The sequence below is a fragment of the Cervus elaphus genome, chromosome 18 (genome assembly GCF_910594005.1).
Source record: "Cervus elaphus chromosome 18, mCerEla1.1, whole genome shotgun sequence".
Lineage (NCBI taxonomy): Eukaryota > Metazoa > Chordata > Mammalia > Artiodactyla > Cervidae > Cervus > Cervus elaphus.
In genome coordinates, this window is record NC_057832.1 from 109,189,913 (window position 1) to 109,206,414 (window position 16,502).

The following is a 16,502-nucleotide window of genomic DNA, read 5'->3' on the forward strand; positions in this document are numbered from 1 at the left end:
CCACATACCTAGGGGCAACTAAGCCCAGGCACCGCAACTACTGGGCGCATGTGCTCTGGAGCCCAAGCTCCACACAGAGAGAAAGTCCACACGCCCAGTGGAGACCCAGGGCAGCCACAAAAATGTTTTTAAAAAAGATCTGAATTGAAAAGACAAACACTTTCAACGCCTCTGAGGGAAATTTAGCAAGGGAGCCATGAGGCCATGGCTGAACCAGGCTGCTCGTTAGGACAGTTTCCTAACTATTGGAGAATTATCCCCAAACTAATGAAATACTGTGAAAAGCACTTTGATTCTTGTGAGATCCACAGTATTGGTTATGAACTACCCCATCTCCATCTCCAAATCAGCTGTGAGCTCCTTGAGGACAAAGGGTTCCATTCTTTGACTCAATAGTTTCAGAGCCACCACGGCACTGGCACGTACTAATAGTAGGTGCTCAATAAACGTGCACAGCTTGGTAGCATGATGACTGACATGACTTCAGCTGAGGGTGAGGATGTCTCTCAGGTTTGGGGTTAGAGTAGGGTTTTCAAATGTTTTTGACTGTGACCTCCAGTAGGAAATGTATTTCATGTCAGGACACAACACATAGCACTTTCTCTCTCACATACACACACTCACATACTCTCTCCAACATTCTCGAAGACACACCCATAAATATATGCCCATCTTGAACAAAAGTTTGACAACAAAACCCTTCCCTTCACTTCACAAAATGTCCCTCTAATATTTTCTACTCTGCTCCATTCCTTGTTTCTCTTTTCTTCTTTTCAATGCTGGTTGCCATCCACAAAATTCATTCGTGACCAGTTATGGCCTGCAGTCTGGAAGCCCCTGACCAGAGTCTGAGTGGAGCCTGGCTCCCTGGACCTCCCTTCCTCAGCCAGGTCTTCCCTTCCTGCCTCAGCACTCACAGTCCAGCCCCATCAGTTTTACCAGTCTCCTTCCTGCAGGGCAAGCCCCCCCATACCTTTCAAAGGCCTCGCTTAGTACATCTAATCAGTTATTATGTGTAGATGGGGCTGGGGGAGGGGGATAGATGGGGAGTTATTGTGACAGGGGTGTGGAGTTTCAGTTATGCAGGATGAAGTTCTGGGGATGGACGGGGTAATGGCTGCACAGCAATGTGAATGTCCTTAATACCACCGAACTGTCCACTTAAAAATGGTTAAGATGGTAAATGTTACATTATGTGTATTTTGCCACAACTAAAAAATACCTGTATTGTGTGTGTGTGTGTGTGTGTGTGTGTAAACAAACAAACTGGCTTCCCTGGTGGTTCAGACAGTAAAGAATCTGCCTCCAGTGAGGGAGAGCCAGGTTCTATCCCTGGGTGGGGGAGATCCCCTGGAGAAGGGAATGGCTACCCACTCCAGTATTCTTGTCTGGAGAATCCCATGGACAGAGGAGCCTGGTGGGCTATAGTCCATGGGGTTGCAGAGTCAGACGCAACTGAGCAACTTTCACTTTGAAACAAACTAATTTTAAAATAGCTGTAGTGGTTTAGAGAAGGAACTTATGGTTCTCAGGGGGAAAGGATGGGAGGAAGGGATAGTTAGGGAGTTTGGGAAGGTCGTGTACACACTGCTGTATTTTAGATGGATAACCAACAAGGACCTACTAGATAGCACCTGGAACTCTGCTTAATGTCATGTGGCAGCCTGGATGGGAGGGGAGTTCGGGAGAGAATGGATACATGTATATGTTTAAACTATACTTGGTATGGTCATCAGGAGGTTAAGTCTTTGAGGTTGAGAAAGTTCTTAAAAGTCATTTAGACACCCCCCTCCACCCGGGTGTGACCCCATGGACTGTAGCCTGTCAGGCTCCTCCATCCATGGGATTTTCCAGGCAAGAATACTAGAGTGGGTTGCCATTTCCTCCTCCAGGGGATCTTCCCAACCCAGGGATCAAACCCAAGTCTCCTGCATTGCAGGCAGACTCTCTACTGCCTGAGCCAGCAGGGAAGCCCATATTTTAAGTGGATAACCAACAAGGACCTACTGTATAGTACCAGGAACTCTGCTCAAGGTCATGTGGCAGCCTGGGTGGGAGGGGAGTTTGGGGGAGAATGGATACATGTATACCTTTAAACTATATATATATTTGGTGTGGTCATCTGGAGGTTAAGTCCTCAGGGTTGAGAGAGTTCTTAAAAGTCATTTATACTCCCTGCTCCACCCAGGCCACTCAAACCTCCCATGCAGAATTTCCAAGAAGTAGGATACAGTCTCCAGTGACAGGGGCTCACCACTCAAGGCAGGTTATTTTTATCTTGGAACCTTCTGACTGTATTGGGAAGTTCTTTAGGTGAGCTGGAATTTTCCCTACAGCTCCCACTATTGACCCCTGTTCTACCACCCAGGGTCAAAATACAAGCCAAGTTTCCTCCTCCATGTAACATGCATTCAAGAAATAGCTTTTGAGCACAGATTAAGGACCATGATCTGATCTCCAAGCCTTTTCTTTCTGGCTATTCATTCCCAGATCTGTTAGCTTGTCCCCTCACCATCCAACCACTCTTCTGGAATGACCAATTGGCTGCTTTCCCTCTTCCAGTATCATATCTAGAAATGAAACCGTTACTCTAATCAGTGCCCCTGAAATCCTCCATCAAGGAAGGAAGAATTCTAATAGAAACTGTAGGCCCAGGGGACAGTATTGTCTTGGCAGGCCGATAAGGGAGACCAATGCTGACATATTACACAGGGACTGGATTTCTCCTCTAAGTGCAAGACAAAAATTTTCATGGAGACTATCCTTAGGTCTGAAGGACAGACATGAAATCCAATCAACCTTGGCTCATCTCCAATTTATTCTGTTTCATCAGAACCCTATAAACCACCACCCATCTTTCCTTGGAGTGAAATGCTTTATCACATGTAGCGTAGCACAGGGCTGGCATTTGCCAACATACAAATAAACATAATGTACGATTTTCTCCTTTGACTCTGGAACCTAAACAAATGGGTTATGTTCTAAAAATTCCATAAAACCACAATTCTGTATAGTGACCACAGTACTCCTAAAGAATTTTATTCTAAATATAGAGAGGTATTCCTCTGCAGAAAAATATCCCAGCAACTTGGTTCTATTTAATAACGTATAATTAAGTCCCTCCAGATACTTTGCAGTTATGTTTTATAGCTTATTTTGAGTGTTCATATTTTATCAGAAAATTATAATTTTCTTCTAAACAGGAGTTCTTACAAGGCTTTTGAGTTATGGTGGCTGGCTTCATGTTTCAACTATAATTAAAATAGTGAAAAGAAATAGCAAAACCATACATCACATGTGTGGTTCTGAAGAAAGCTTGGTCCTCCAGTCCCCCTATTTCCCCTCACCCAGCAGTCCTAGGACTAGGGGTGCTCTGAACAGCTGTGGAGGTCCCCCAGTTTTGACCACTTGGTCAGAGTGGCTGGTTTTAAGAAGGAAGAAAATGACCTGGGAAGAAGGGATGATGAGAAGAGATTCCCCTGGTGGTCCAGTGGTTAAGAATCCACTGTGCAATGCAAGGGATGTGGGTTCGATCCCTGATCGGGGAACTAAGATCCCACATGCTATAGTGCAACTAAGGCAGCACGCCACAACTAGAGAACTCGTGTGCTGCAACTAAGACTGGATACAGCCAAATAAATTAAATATTAAAAAAAAAAAAAAAGGGACGAGAAGACCTCATTCTTCACATGCTTCCAGACTCAGCAAGACTATCTCCTCCTCAGAGAAGCCTTCCTGGCCATTTAATCCCCTATCATTTTCTCACCTTGCTGCCCACCCTCCACGCCCTTCATAACAGGCTTCCCTGGTAGCTCAGCTGGTAAAGAATCTGCCTGAAATGCAGGAGACCCTGGTTCAATTCCTGGGTCAGGAAGCTCCCTGGAGAAGGGATAGGCTACCCACTCCAGTATTCTTGGGCTTCCCTCGTGAACAGATGATAAAGAATCCGCCTGCAATACAGGATACCTGAGTTCAATCCCTGGATTGGGAAGATCCCCTGGAGGAGGGCATGGCAACCCACTCCAGTATTCTTGCCTGGAGAAACCCCATGGACAGCAGGGCCTGGCGGGCTACAGTCCATGGGGTCACGAAGAGTTGGACATGACTGAGCAAATAAGCACAGCACTCCCTTTGTAACACACACTTTCCCCTGAACTATAATGATAGCTATTTGTCAGTTTAGGAGCCATCTGCTTCCCCACTAGATTACCAACTCTGTGAGAGTCAATGCAATGTCTTCTTCATGTAGCACTGTATAGGCAACTTCTCAAATAGACGTTCAACAAACATTTGCTGAATGAGGAAAATGAATGAATGAATGAGTGAAAGCACACACAAACATGGTGACAGGCGTTCTCTTGGAAGCAGCTCTGTTGATGCATGCTTCTTAAGGACTCTCTTTCTTCCCCTCCCCTCTCCTCCCCCATCCCACCCATATTCCAAGGACCCAGACATCTGGCCCAGCCTAACCAATCCAGCCACACAAAACCCCTTGCCACATAGTTCAGACATGACATTCAATCCCAGAAAACACCAGCCCACCTCCAAGAAGCCTGCTGCTGGGTCTTCAGGGGACATTCACTCAGCAAGGGGCTACAGAACACACAGAAGCCTCTGAGTTGCCTATGATGACCACAGAGTAACGAGGTAAAACTGGGTCAGAGGAGCTCCCCGTCTGCTCCCAGGGGAACTCAGCCATGGATCTTGAGATCACTGTCCATGAGACTTTATATTCCTCATACCCTTGTGAGAGAAATCTAATTGTTGGTCACAGGTAACTTTAACCAGAGTGTTTATCGTGGACTCTGTGGCCACCGAGCTGGCTTGGGTGTCCTGGCGTCCTAATTCTCTGCTTGTCTCTTTCCAAAAGGCAACGGGTTTGGAGCCCAAACCAGTGGCCGACAGTGTCCTGTTCTTACGTGATAAAAGATGGGAAGAGGTCAGAAGTGTCCTGACTACTGCTTTCAGTCCTGAAAAACTGAGTGAGGTAAGACACAAGAAATGCAGAGTGTCTTCTGTAAGGAGCAGGTTTCCTCTCTCCAGATTGTGAGGGGAGGGGGTTCACTTTGCGTCACTTGTCCAATGTCCTGCCCACTGTGCCCTTCAATCCTGCTATCCAGAAAGCACATGAAACTGTCCTGGAGAGTCGTCCCTTTCTCCAGCCTGTCACAGCCCCAGTTGCCATGAACCTGTAGTGAGTCAGCATGCACACGGGACTTTCCTGCTGAATCCCAAGCTCTGGCCGGGGCACTCTGAGGGCACCCAGGAGAAAACTGGAGGGCCTCTCCCCAGACTTTCCTGTATAACAGATCACCTGGAGATCTTGTTAAAATGCAGATTCTGATTCAGTAGGTCTGGGGTGGGCCCTGAGATTCTGCATCTCTAAGAAGCTCCCCAGTGATGCGGACGCTTCTGAACAGTTTACATGTTGTTGTTATTCAGTATCTCAGTTGTGTCTGACTCTTTCAACCCCATGGACTGCAGCTAACCAGGCTTCCCTGTCCTTCACCATTTCTCAGAGTTAGCTCAAACTCATGTCCTTTGAGTTGATGATGCCATCAACCATCTCATCCTCTGTTGTACCCTTCTCCTCCTGTCTTCAGTCCTTACATAGTAAGGAACTAAAGAACATCCTGAAACAAACGGGAGCTTTGAGTCAAGTCCGAAATAGGGAAGAAATGGCCACGGATTATTAGGGAGGGGTATGAGAATGGCCTTGGCAGACCTCCAGGCAGGCAGGCACACCCAGGCTAATCTTCATGGCCAAGTCAGAGGGAAGAGTCTCACTTACAAGATGCCATTAAACCCGGGGCTCCCTCCTTCCCCCAGCCAGGGATCCACCCTTCCCTACCAGTTGTACAAATAAAACCTACTGTTTGTCCTGCTTCCTGGCCGAGTTCTCTCACTTGATCCTCACTAAAGACACCTCAACTGCTGGTCTGACTTCGATGTCTGTTCTGAATTCTGCAACAGCTCAGGACTGAGTCCTTGAGTACTTCCTAAGAGAAATGGCTATGGGGCTGCTACGGTCTTTCCAGTAGTCACGTATAGATGTGAGAGTTGGACCATAAAAAAGGCTGATCAGTGAAGAATTGATGCTTTCAAACTGTGGTGTTGGGGTAGACTCTTGAGTGTCCCTTGGCCGGCAAGGAGATCAAACCAGTCAGTCCTAAAGGAATCAACTCTGAATATTCATTGGAAGGGCTGATGCTGAAACTGAAGCTCCAATACTTTGGCTACCTGATGTGGAGCTGACTCATTGGAAAAGACCCTGATGCTGGGAAAGATTGAAGGTGGGAAAAGAAGGGGATGAGAGAGGATGAGGTTGGATGGCATCACCAACTCAGTGGACATGCGTTTGAGCAAGCTCCAGGAGATGGTGAAGGACAGGGAAGGTGTGAGGCAGTCCACAGGGTTGCAAAAGTCAGACACGACTGAACGACTGAATGCCAACAGAAGCTCACATCCCCTGGAGAAAGATATGGCAACCTATTCCAGTATCTTGCCTGGAGAAGTCCCTGGGCAGAGGAAACTGGCGGGCTATAGTCCATAGGGTCGCAAAGAGTCGGACATGTGAGAGCAACTAACACTTTCACTTTCGCTTCAAAGCTCACACATTTCTTACCACGTGCCAGACAACACTCTAAGGGTTCCCGCTTGTTTCAGACAGAAACCTCCTTTTTCTCTAGTAAAGCTGTTTAAGAAATGAACTCTGCCTTCAGGGTGTGGGCTTGCTAATGCTTCACTGTGAGGCGGCAACAGCAGCCTATCCCAGCAGGAGGGCGTGGACCGCATGGCGCAAGAGCAGGCCTGCGCATGCTCAGTTCCGCGCCAGGGCCTGATACGGGAGGGCGTGTGGAGCCGGAGTGGGTACGCAGTCCCGTCACCTGGGGACCTCTGCAAACTGTTGCTGTCTGGGCCCCACATGGAGACGAAATTGGTTTGGTTTGGAATGCAGCCTGGTTTTGAGGGGACTTTACAGCTCCCCAGGCAATTCTGATGTAAAGCTGGAGTTGGGAACCACCGCAGGTAGAGAAATTCCCCACAAGGAAATATGAGAAGGGGATTGTCCTTCTACAGCTGGAGCCCAGAGCCCTGCTCCACAGTCAGTGTTATAGACTGAGGTTTCATGTGAGAATTAGTTTGAAAGAGGGACCTGCTTCTTTTAAAAGCTGTAAAGCATTATCTGGATCACCTTTATCACACCTGGTCACTAAAACGTTGAGTTAACCAAAAGGAGGGGAGGGAGGAGCAGAGACAGGTAAACCGTGGGCCCACATCAGGAGCTCAAACAGGCTGCAGCATACTTCCTTATTCGAGAGTAAACAATGACTTGATAGTGCTGTAGATGCAGAAAGAATCTCATCATTCGTTAAAAAAAAGAAATTGATGAAGGGTATCTGATTTTTCTCTTTTTTTAAGTAAGAAAAAAAGATTTTGTTTGTTTTTGACAGTTTTGTGCCCTGTTTTTTGAAGAAACAAAAGAAAAAAGAGGGACTTCTTTGGTGGTCCAGTGGTTAAGGCTTCAACTTCCAATGCAGAGGGTGTGGGTTCAATCCCTGGTTGGGGAGCTAAGATCTCATATGTCTTGGGGCCAAAAAACCAAAATATAAAACAGAAGCAATATTGTAACAAATTCAATAAAGACTTTTAAAAATGGTCCATATAAAAGAAAAGATAAGACCCTTATCTTTTCTTGTAATTTCTTTAACATTTTAATGTAATTTCTTTAACATTTTACAGGGTGCACTCTAGAAACTGATACAGTGTCATTGCCCAAACAAATTTCTCCTTTTGGTTCAGAAATCAAATTCTTAGTGCCTGAATTAGCTGCAGAAAACAGAGTTCCTCTAAGAGGTTCATAGCACTAAGATGTCTAGGAGAAAGGGGCTGGTAAGAAACAAGAGGGAGGGTGAGGAGAGTGGAGGAAAGAGAAAGGGGAAGAAATTTCATAGATTCCCTAGGTTTTGCTTCAGATCCACCTAATTGTTTAACATATTCTGCAAGTAAACTTAAAGCTCCATTGGAAATCATCTTTCTACTCAATACAGTTCAGTTTAGGTTCTTGGGTTTCAATCAAAGGGATGCTGTTCCTGGGTAGAGGGAGTCACCTTTGTCCCCACCTGTGGAGAGCTTAGACCTGGTGACTTTAAGGTTTCTGGGTCACATCTAAGGCAGAAGTTGGCAGCACATCTTCAGCTCAGGAGAGAAAGGTAGGAAAGATGTGCCATGGGGATGTAAATATATAGTGTAAGGAATATGATCAATAATACTGTAATAACTTCATATGAGGACTGATGGTAACTAGACATAGGGTAGTCATCATTTCATAATGAATGCAAATGTCATATCAGCTTGTAGTATGCCTGAAAGTAACATAATATTGTATGTCAACTATATTTCAATTTTTAAAAAGAAAAGAAATTTTTTAAAAAAGAAAGAAAACCCAGACATGGGTGAGGTCACCCCAGGAGTATACAGAGAATGAGAAGAGAGTCACAGGGAGAACCATACATAAGTGAGGGGCAGAGGAGAGATCTATTAATACAAAGATGACTTGGGAAGAACAGCTTGACATTGAAGTCTAGAATGTGGATGGGAAAATGTTTTTCGAGGAGGAAGAAGTAGCCAAAGGTGTTAAATGCTGCTCAAACAGAAAGAAACACAAGGACTAATAAGCACGTGACAAGATAATAGTTTTTGAATGTTAAACCAATGTCTGCGTGCTTCATGCTCCATAAACCGTGTCCCGGATTTTCTCTCCCCCAGTGAATCCTTGCTTCAGAAGTAGGTGGCAGGTGCCATCTTGGAACTGGGAGTTTTGTAGAGAGTGAAGTTTTCCTAATTCCCAAAGCAGCTCTCTCTGCATATGAACAGCAGAGTCTGGAGCTCTGAGCAAGGAGTGTTACTGTATACCAAGGTGTAGACAGATGGAGGCTCTTCTATCCTATGGAAGATAGGTGAAGGAGAGAAAAAGGGAGAGCTGGCTGCCAGATACCAGTGTCCTGACTGCCTCCTTTCCCAGTTTCCATGACCCTCAAGGTTTCTGGATGCTCCCCTGGACTTTAACCTCTCATTGGCTTTTGCTTTCTAAACACTGGTTCTCAAGCCCTGTGTGACGAGGGGCTGTATAAAAATTACCTAATATCCTTGTTTAAAACAGTTAATTCCAAGGACTTCTCTTCGGGAGACTCCATGCTCCCAGGGCAGCAGGCCCAGGTTCAATCCCTGATCAGGGAACTAGACTTTATATTCTGCAACTTAAAGAGGTCCTACACTGGCAATGAAGACTCAGTGCAGTCAAATAAATAAAGAAATAAAAATGTATGGCTTCCCAGGTGGTGCTAGTGGTAAAGAGCCCGCCTGCCAATGCAGGAGATGCAAGAGATTCGTATTTGATCCCTGGGTCAGGAATATCCCCTGGAATAGGAGATAGCAACCCACTCCAGTATTCTTGCCTGGAGAACCCCACAGACAGAGGAGCCTGGTGGGCTACAGTCCATAGGGTTGCAAAGAGTGGGACATGATTGAGCGACTTAGCACAGCACACCACACCGCAGAACCTGCAGAATGAGGATTTCTAGGGTGACTGAGAATTCTGTATGCTTCACAAGTTCCCTGGCAGGATTCTGGTTAGAGCCAAAGTGGAATGCACTGGTGGTTCCAATCTTCCTCTTGGTCCCTTGTCTGACCTTCTCAACCTGTATCCTTCCCAGGCTTGCAAGGGCTGGGCCCCAGAACCCCCCACTCCCTTCCCAGTTTTATTTTTCTCTGTAGTACTATCACCAGCTAACATTCCATATATTTTACTTATTTTTCTCCTTTATTGTTCATTGTATAGCATGAAGCACAAGATGGACACACAATAATGATTTGCAGGATGGAAGGACGGATGGATGGATGGACGGATGGGGAATCATAGAACCAGGAAGCTTTCTACCTAAGGATATTTTACAACTAAGATAAAAAGGAAATGAAAGGGAAAGAGTTTCATCAAAGAACAATTGTGTAAGAGGATGCAGCCAATTGTTGGCTCTTTCTTTAGAGGGTCTCAGGCCTACACATGCAGAAATAGAGAAAGCAGATCACAGAGACACAGAGATGGGAAGGAGGCTCACCGAGGGCCTGGGGTGGAGGAGATGGAAGAGAGAAGCTCAGGAACCCACAAGGAGCCCTAAGTCCACTCAGATGACTCAGTTTTCCCAGAAATAGCTTTGAAATATCAATATAATCTCCAGTCCTTTCTGAATTTGTAAGTTGCTTTTGAACTTTTATTATCAAACCTCAGAGTTTATTATTATCATTATTTTGCTGCACCGTGCAACAAACAGGATTCTTAGTTCCTTGACCAGGTATCGAACCCATGCCCCCTGCATCGGGAGTGTGGAGTCTTAACCACTGGACTGCCAGGGAAGTCCCACTTCAGTGTTTATTCTTGAAATAAAGATTTGTTTCCCCCTGCATTCTGAGGCTTTTCCCTTCAGCCCCTGGCAGCCTAAGTCTTTGACTTCCTGGGTCTGTGTCATTAATATTCAAAAAGCTTTGGATGGCACCATCTTTATTTGTGTGGATATTAGGCTGCCTTGGCCAACAAGGCTTGAAAGTTCCTCTAAAATCAGCATTCTTTCATGAATCCTTAGTTTTATTTAAAATAAAATTGGTTTTTGGTTTATGTCTTACCAGGGATAATATAGAGAGATAAAGAAGGAGTGAAAATTTGATTGACGGTTCCCTGGTTTCAGAAGAGACCATTGCAATCATGGTCCAGTGACAGACAAGTTATTGGGGTTTATATTAAAAGATGGCTGAGAGTTACAGGGAAAACAACTTTTTTTTTTATTAGAGAAAATCTTGTCTGATTAGCCTGCCAGATTTTCACCCTAAAAGATTATTTTTTTAAAGGGTGCAATGAGTAGATTTATGTGAATTTTTACAGACTCTTTGCTAGATTCTTTCCAAAGACTATTAATAAGTAACCCTGGGATTGTGTAAAAATTTATTATGGGTCAGGAAGTAAATAGATTTAATTTCAAGGAACAAAACTGGGAATAAATTAATCCTTCTCTGAGGGAAATATATAAATAATAGGATTCACTGGGGACCCAGGTTAGTGCTAATTTTATTTTCAAATTTTATAACTCATCTGAGAGAGGGAGAACACCATGAAATTTATGCATTTGGATATTTCTCCAAATTCTTCTGATGTGAAAAATATTAAATCAATTGGGATAAGTTTCTAAAACTCTTCTAAGATTGTGTAAGTCAGCATGAAAGCGACAGATAACCTTCAGGGTAAGCAAGAATAAAATAGTACATTTAGGACACAAGCATTTAAATGGTACTTATATGATGATGAACTTCAAGCTATGAATTACTACCAAGGAAAAGGATTTGAAATCCTTGAGGACTGGGAAGGCCCCATGGTCATCTAATTCAGCAAAATATTGCAAACCAGATTTCTCTATGCATAGCGATTCACTATGCATATTAAAGACTTAGGGGAAAAACTGCAGTAAAGAAATATGTTTACTTTTGTTTATTCTGGGTTCAAATAAGTTTCTAATAAGTGAAAACAGAAGGAGTTAACATCAGAGTTGACTATGGAAAGAAATAAGGCGTTGAGCACTGTGCCTTTGGAAGTAGATTCTACCAGGAACTCCATGACCAAGCATCCCTAGCAGAAACCAAGCTCCAAATTAGATGGACCATGGATCTAACCCAGTATGGCAGCTCAAATTTCGTCTGTCCTTAAAGCCTAATAGAAGAGATGGGTATTTGTTCATCACCCAGATAAGTAAGCCCATGGTGACCCACGGAGCAGATAGAAACAGCCCTGGCAGCTCCACACATGAGAGCCTGAAGCTGGGTGTGTCACTCAAGAGTAAGAGCCAATCATATGTCTGCACGTGGAGGACTCGGTTAAAGAGAAGTCAGACCTACAGGGAAGCAGCTGCGAGTCTAGCTCCATGCCTAATTGTTCACTTTCATCCAGATGTTCCCTGTCAGGAAGGCACCGTCAATAATGTATGAATCTTGAAGGCGGAGACAGATGCGGTTATTATTCCCTCTAGGCCTTTCCTGCCTTGGAGAAGACATATGACTCGGGAATGACTACAATTTAAAAAAATTTAAGTTGATACCGCCAGCTTATGAGTAAATGCGTAGCTCCGACCATTTCAGAGCAAACGTCTTTGCAGAATTCCCGTCATCGTCGCAGTTTAGTTTGGCCTGTAAATTTGCACGGTAAACGCTTCAGACAATAACACACGAGGGCTTCTCGAAGGGAACACAGCCTTCCTGCGGTGTTGGAGCAGGCAGCTTTCTCTGGGCTGCATCAGCCTCCAGAAGCCTATTTTTAATATTTGCTTTTATTTCTTAATCCTTCCAGACAATAAACATGAAAGTCATTATAACCAAGTGTGGCTGGGGTAATAAATACTTCACAGTCCAAAAATACATGGTCCCTGCCTGACCAATTGCCCATTTTCCAGAAGGTCTAGGTATTTATCTAGCAGCAAGAGACCATTATCTTGCCACACAGTTTATTCCACTGACACCTAATCTCCTAATTAAAATCGGTATAATGATGGACTGTTTAAATTCTGGTTAAACATGTTCCTTTTCCATTTGCATTCAAAAGAAAACACACTCCTCATCACAGGCACCCCATCCTAGGTTCTAATTTGGTTTTCCCTTGCCGGCATCGTCATGGCACTCCGACTTGCCGCTGGTTAAATCTAAAAGAGCATCTAAATGTGCCTCCCAGCTTGGCTGTTGCTTGGCAACACCAGCAGCCACCTCCTCATCAGGGTGAGTTCTAATTGGTCACAACTCTTGACAGGAGCCACTGACTTGTTAGAAATGACACTTGATTATTCACCTGGATGGCTAGAGCTAATACTTATCAGCAGGAAATTTTGCGTAAGATAAGTCATGGATGTTTTTTAATTATCTGGGTGGCAGAAGGAGGCCATAAGTTTCGTTAACTGCTGTTAATTTTACATTTGTTAGTCACCAGTTTACAGTGCTCTTAACATATTACTTTTTCCATTATCCAACAATATGTTTAAGTACCATCCCCCGTCCCTCTTAGCTGACCCTTATTTATTCAGGAAATCCCCCTTCTGATATCCGTTCCCAAAAGGCATTACAAAGGGGTCTAAGAATGCCACACAGAAGGAAACATTGAATTCATACAATTCAACCAATATTTATCAGCTCCTGCCCCTAAGGGGTTTATCATATAGGAGGTGCAGAAATTCCTACATTATTACAGATTGTGACAGAGCTCACGTCTTCTCTTGAGCACCAGAAACCTCTTTAGGAGGGCTGGGGGTGAGCAGCATTGCAACTGGGCCTTGATTCTCTTAACTGAGTTTTGACGGAAGGAGAAGGTGCGTGGCAGGTGGAATGAGAGGCAGGAACAAAGACATCTAGATAGAAAGTACAGGGTGTCTTCAGGGACTGGGGGAGTACAAATGGGCTGGAACACAAAGTCCGTGTAAGGGATTAGTGAGGGGAGACTGGAAGGAGGGGTGAGGCATGACTGCGGCTGTTCTGTGCCAGGGCAAGGCTTGGTGTGAACTTCACTGGAGAGTGAGGAGCTATTAAATCATTGAAAGCAGGGGAGTGAGGAAAAAGGGTTTCCTCTTCAGCTGTTTAACCTCCAAGATGCCACCCTGGACCCTGGGGTGGAGGAGGAGAACTGCAAGGCCACAGTCTAGAGTCTCCACTCTGCCGTGGCCCCCAGGCAAGAGACTCCCAGAGGCATGTTTGATCTGAGGGGTGTCCTCTGCTCAGGCTCTTCTCTGCATCCCTCTTCGTGGGTCGACACATGTGTCCCCTAGCCTACACACCATCTATGTGGAGGACATCTCAGTTGACATAGGAGGGACCCTCTCCTTCCCTCCCTCTGCTGAGGAATTGTGTCTTCCTTAGCACTCAGACCTACTCCTTTCACCAGATTTCCAGGAACTCGGCAGCCTTCATGGCGTGTGTTTGTTTGCTTTTCAAGTTCATGGCATCAGAGCTGCACTGAGCAAAATTATAACCTAGAAGTTAATTAACAGAGGAGCAAAAGGAATGTGGATGCTGACTTTGGAGGGAAAGGCAACAAGCCAGGAGTCAGTGGACCTAGAATTCTGACTCTCACTTTTATTGAATTATTGAGCATAAATATAACCAGGTTCTTCCTTTTAGATCTTTATGTATTTCTGAAGTCAGTGCATCAAAGAGACGCCAAAAGGCCTTCTTAGGGATGTCACTGTTGGAGACTTTGTTGGGCCCCACTAGGAAGCTGCCTGCTCTTTCCAAGGTCCCCAAGCAATTGTCTCAGCTGCTGTTTAGTGACCTTGGAATCCGAGAATGTCCATGGAAAGGGACTTTGCAGCTTATTGCAATTAGCTCCTCACTTGGGAGTGAGGACTCAACTGCAGAGAGAGTCAAAGGACTTGTCCACAGTAAGAGACAGAACCAGCATGGGTCTCAGGTCTTTCATGCAGGGCTAGCTCCCAGCAAACTGCACTATATCCTTGCTACAACAGGAAGAACACCTCAATCTATTAATGTTTCTTACATCGCTTCTATGTTAAAGCCCTTAAGGAACATTGGCATCATGTTCTAGAGAATCCGCTGAGGTGTGTTGCCCTGCACTCCTTTCTAACAGAGCAAATACTAAAACCTTCAATCATACATGACAACATACACTAGTTGCCAGAAGAGGGTGACAATGTAAGTGTGTTAGTTATCTCTTGCTGTGTGACAAATTACCCCCAAACTTAGTTTAAAACAACAAACTTTTAGTAGTTCATTGATTCTGTGAGTCAGGAATCTGCATGGCTTAGCTGGGTACCTCTGCATCAAGGTCAAGTAGTCAAATTGTTGACCCTGGGCTATGATCTCATCTGAAGTCTTGACCAGGGGAAATCTGTTTCCAAGCTTATTCACATGGTTATTGGCAGTGTTCAGTTCTTAACAGGCTTTGGAAAATAAGAAAGTTGTCCTATGCCCTTCAATCAATGGGAATCTCCACAGAATCTTAGCAATACGTTGCTCAGATGACACGTATTTTCAGAAGACCCAGCTGGTGACTGAATATAGGATAGACTGGAAAGTGAAAAGACATGAGGCATTTTCAAAAATTGCTTTCTTAGTATACCTATCTGCCAGGCACCATACAAGGCATTGCACGCCTAGTTGCTCAGTCGTGTCCGACTCTCTGAGACCCCGTGGACTGTAGCCCGCCAGGCTCCTCTGTCCTTGGGATTCTCCAGGCAAGAATTCTGGAGTGGGTTGCCATGCCCTCCTCCAATACAAGGCATTAGGACTATTAATATAAAAATGCTTAAGATACAGTCTTTGTTTTCAAGAAGCAGATGTCAGCTCTGTTCCAAGTGATGAGTAGCAAAGCCTGAATTAGAGTGATCACTGGGGAGATAAAAAATGAAGGAACAGATGCCAGAACGGAAGTGATGTTAACATGGTAAGGAAAGAACAGGTGACTCCAACAGGACTTGTCTGGGAGGAATAAGAGATGCCAGGCATCCAAACAGTCTGGGAGCATGGGACTGTTCCAGAGGAAGACACTTTGGGTACTCACTGCATTCTAAACCTTTTACACATTTGTTCTTAATCTTTGACACAAGTTTTCAACATAAATATCATTATTCCCATTTTGCAGATGACTAAATAGACTGACTAAGGTTAAATGATTTGCCCAAGGTCACACAACTAGAAAGGGCCAAGGAGAGGAAACCTATTCACTGGTTTTGAGTGTTTTCTCTCCCCAGGTCAAGTGTATTTAACAACTTCAGAGTCTTAGCCTCAAGAAGACCTCTCTACCTTTTGGAATTAACTCTGTTGTGCTCTGTCTACACCTTGAATCACAATTCCTCAGACTCAGTCCATAAAGATACCATTTGTTTTTCGCTGGGCAATTGAATAATGCTGTAAACTCCAGATGAGCAAGGACTTCCTTTTTTGTGGAATTTCCTTCCCAGACTGACGATGGTGCTTTGCCCTTGATGACTACTAAGCTAAGCAGCCATACACTCAGCATCACCTTATAATAAAGATAGCCAATGTGAGAGGTGAGAGAAGGAGAATGGGAAATTCTTCCCCAGGCTTGGCTGCTGGACGATAACCCTTCCCCCCAAATCATTCTTTAAAAAATTAATAACATTAATATTTTATCTAATTGTAAATATAACATGTATGCTTTACGAAGAAATGTGGGATAAACAAAAATAGGAAGCATTCATTATCCTACAAAGAAGATGAAACAGAACAACCAAATGAGAGTCTTTTGTTCAGATTTGTGAAATGATAGCATTGTATGTTCATCTGTGCCTGTGTGTTTGCACAAGCCACCTAGGCCTGCTTGTCTGCAAATCTAGGGGAAGAACTGTGGGGTTTGTGGATTGTATAAAGATGATTGCAAGCCCAGCAAAGAGAGCTTTTGTTTGTATGCAACTCATGTAAGAGTAAATATTCCATAACTGCTC

The 16,502-nt window shown here is 44.5% G+C and overlaps 1 protein-coding gene across 2 annotated transcripts in view; it reads left to right on the plus strand.

Annotated features, from left to right (window-relative positions):
* The window catches only part of TBXAS1 (thromboxane A synthase 1), a 163,737-nt gene that overhangs the window by 78,965 nt on the left and 68,270 nt on the right, over positions 1-16,502 (plus strand). For both annotated transcript variants that reach the window (XM_043873102.1, XM_043873103.1), the window contains one exon: positions 4,871-4,987. In XM_043873102.1, the coding sequence (XP_043729037.1) occupies positions 4,871-4,987 (117 nt within the window). The remainder of the gene's footprint in view (positions 1-4,870; positions 4,988-16,502) is intronic.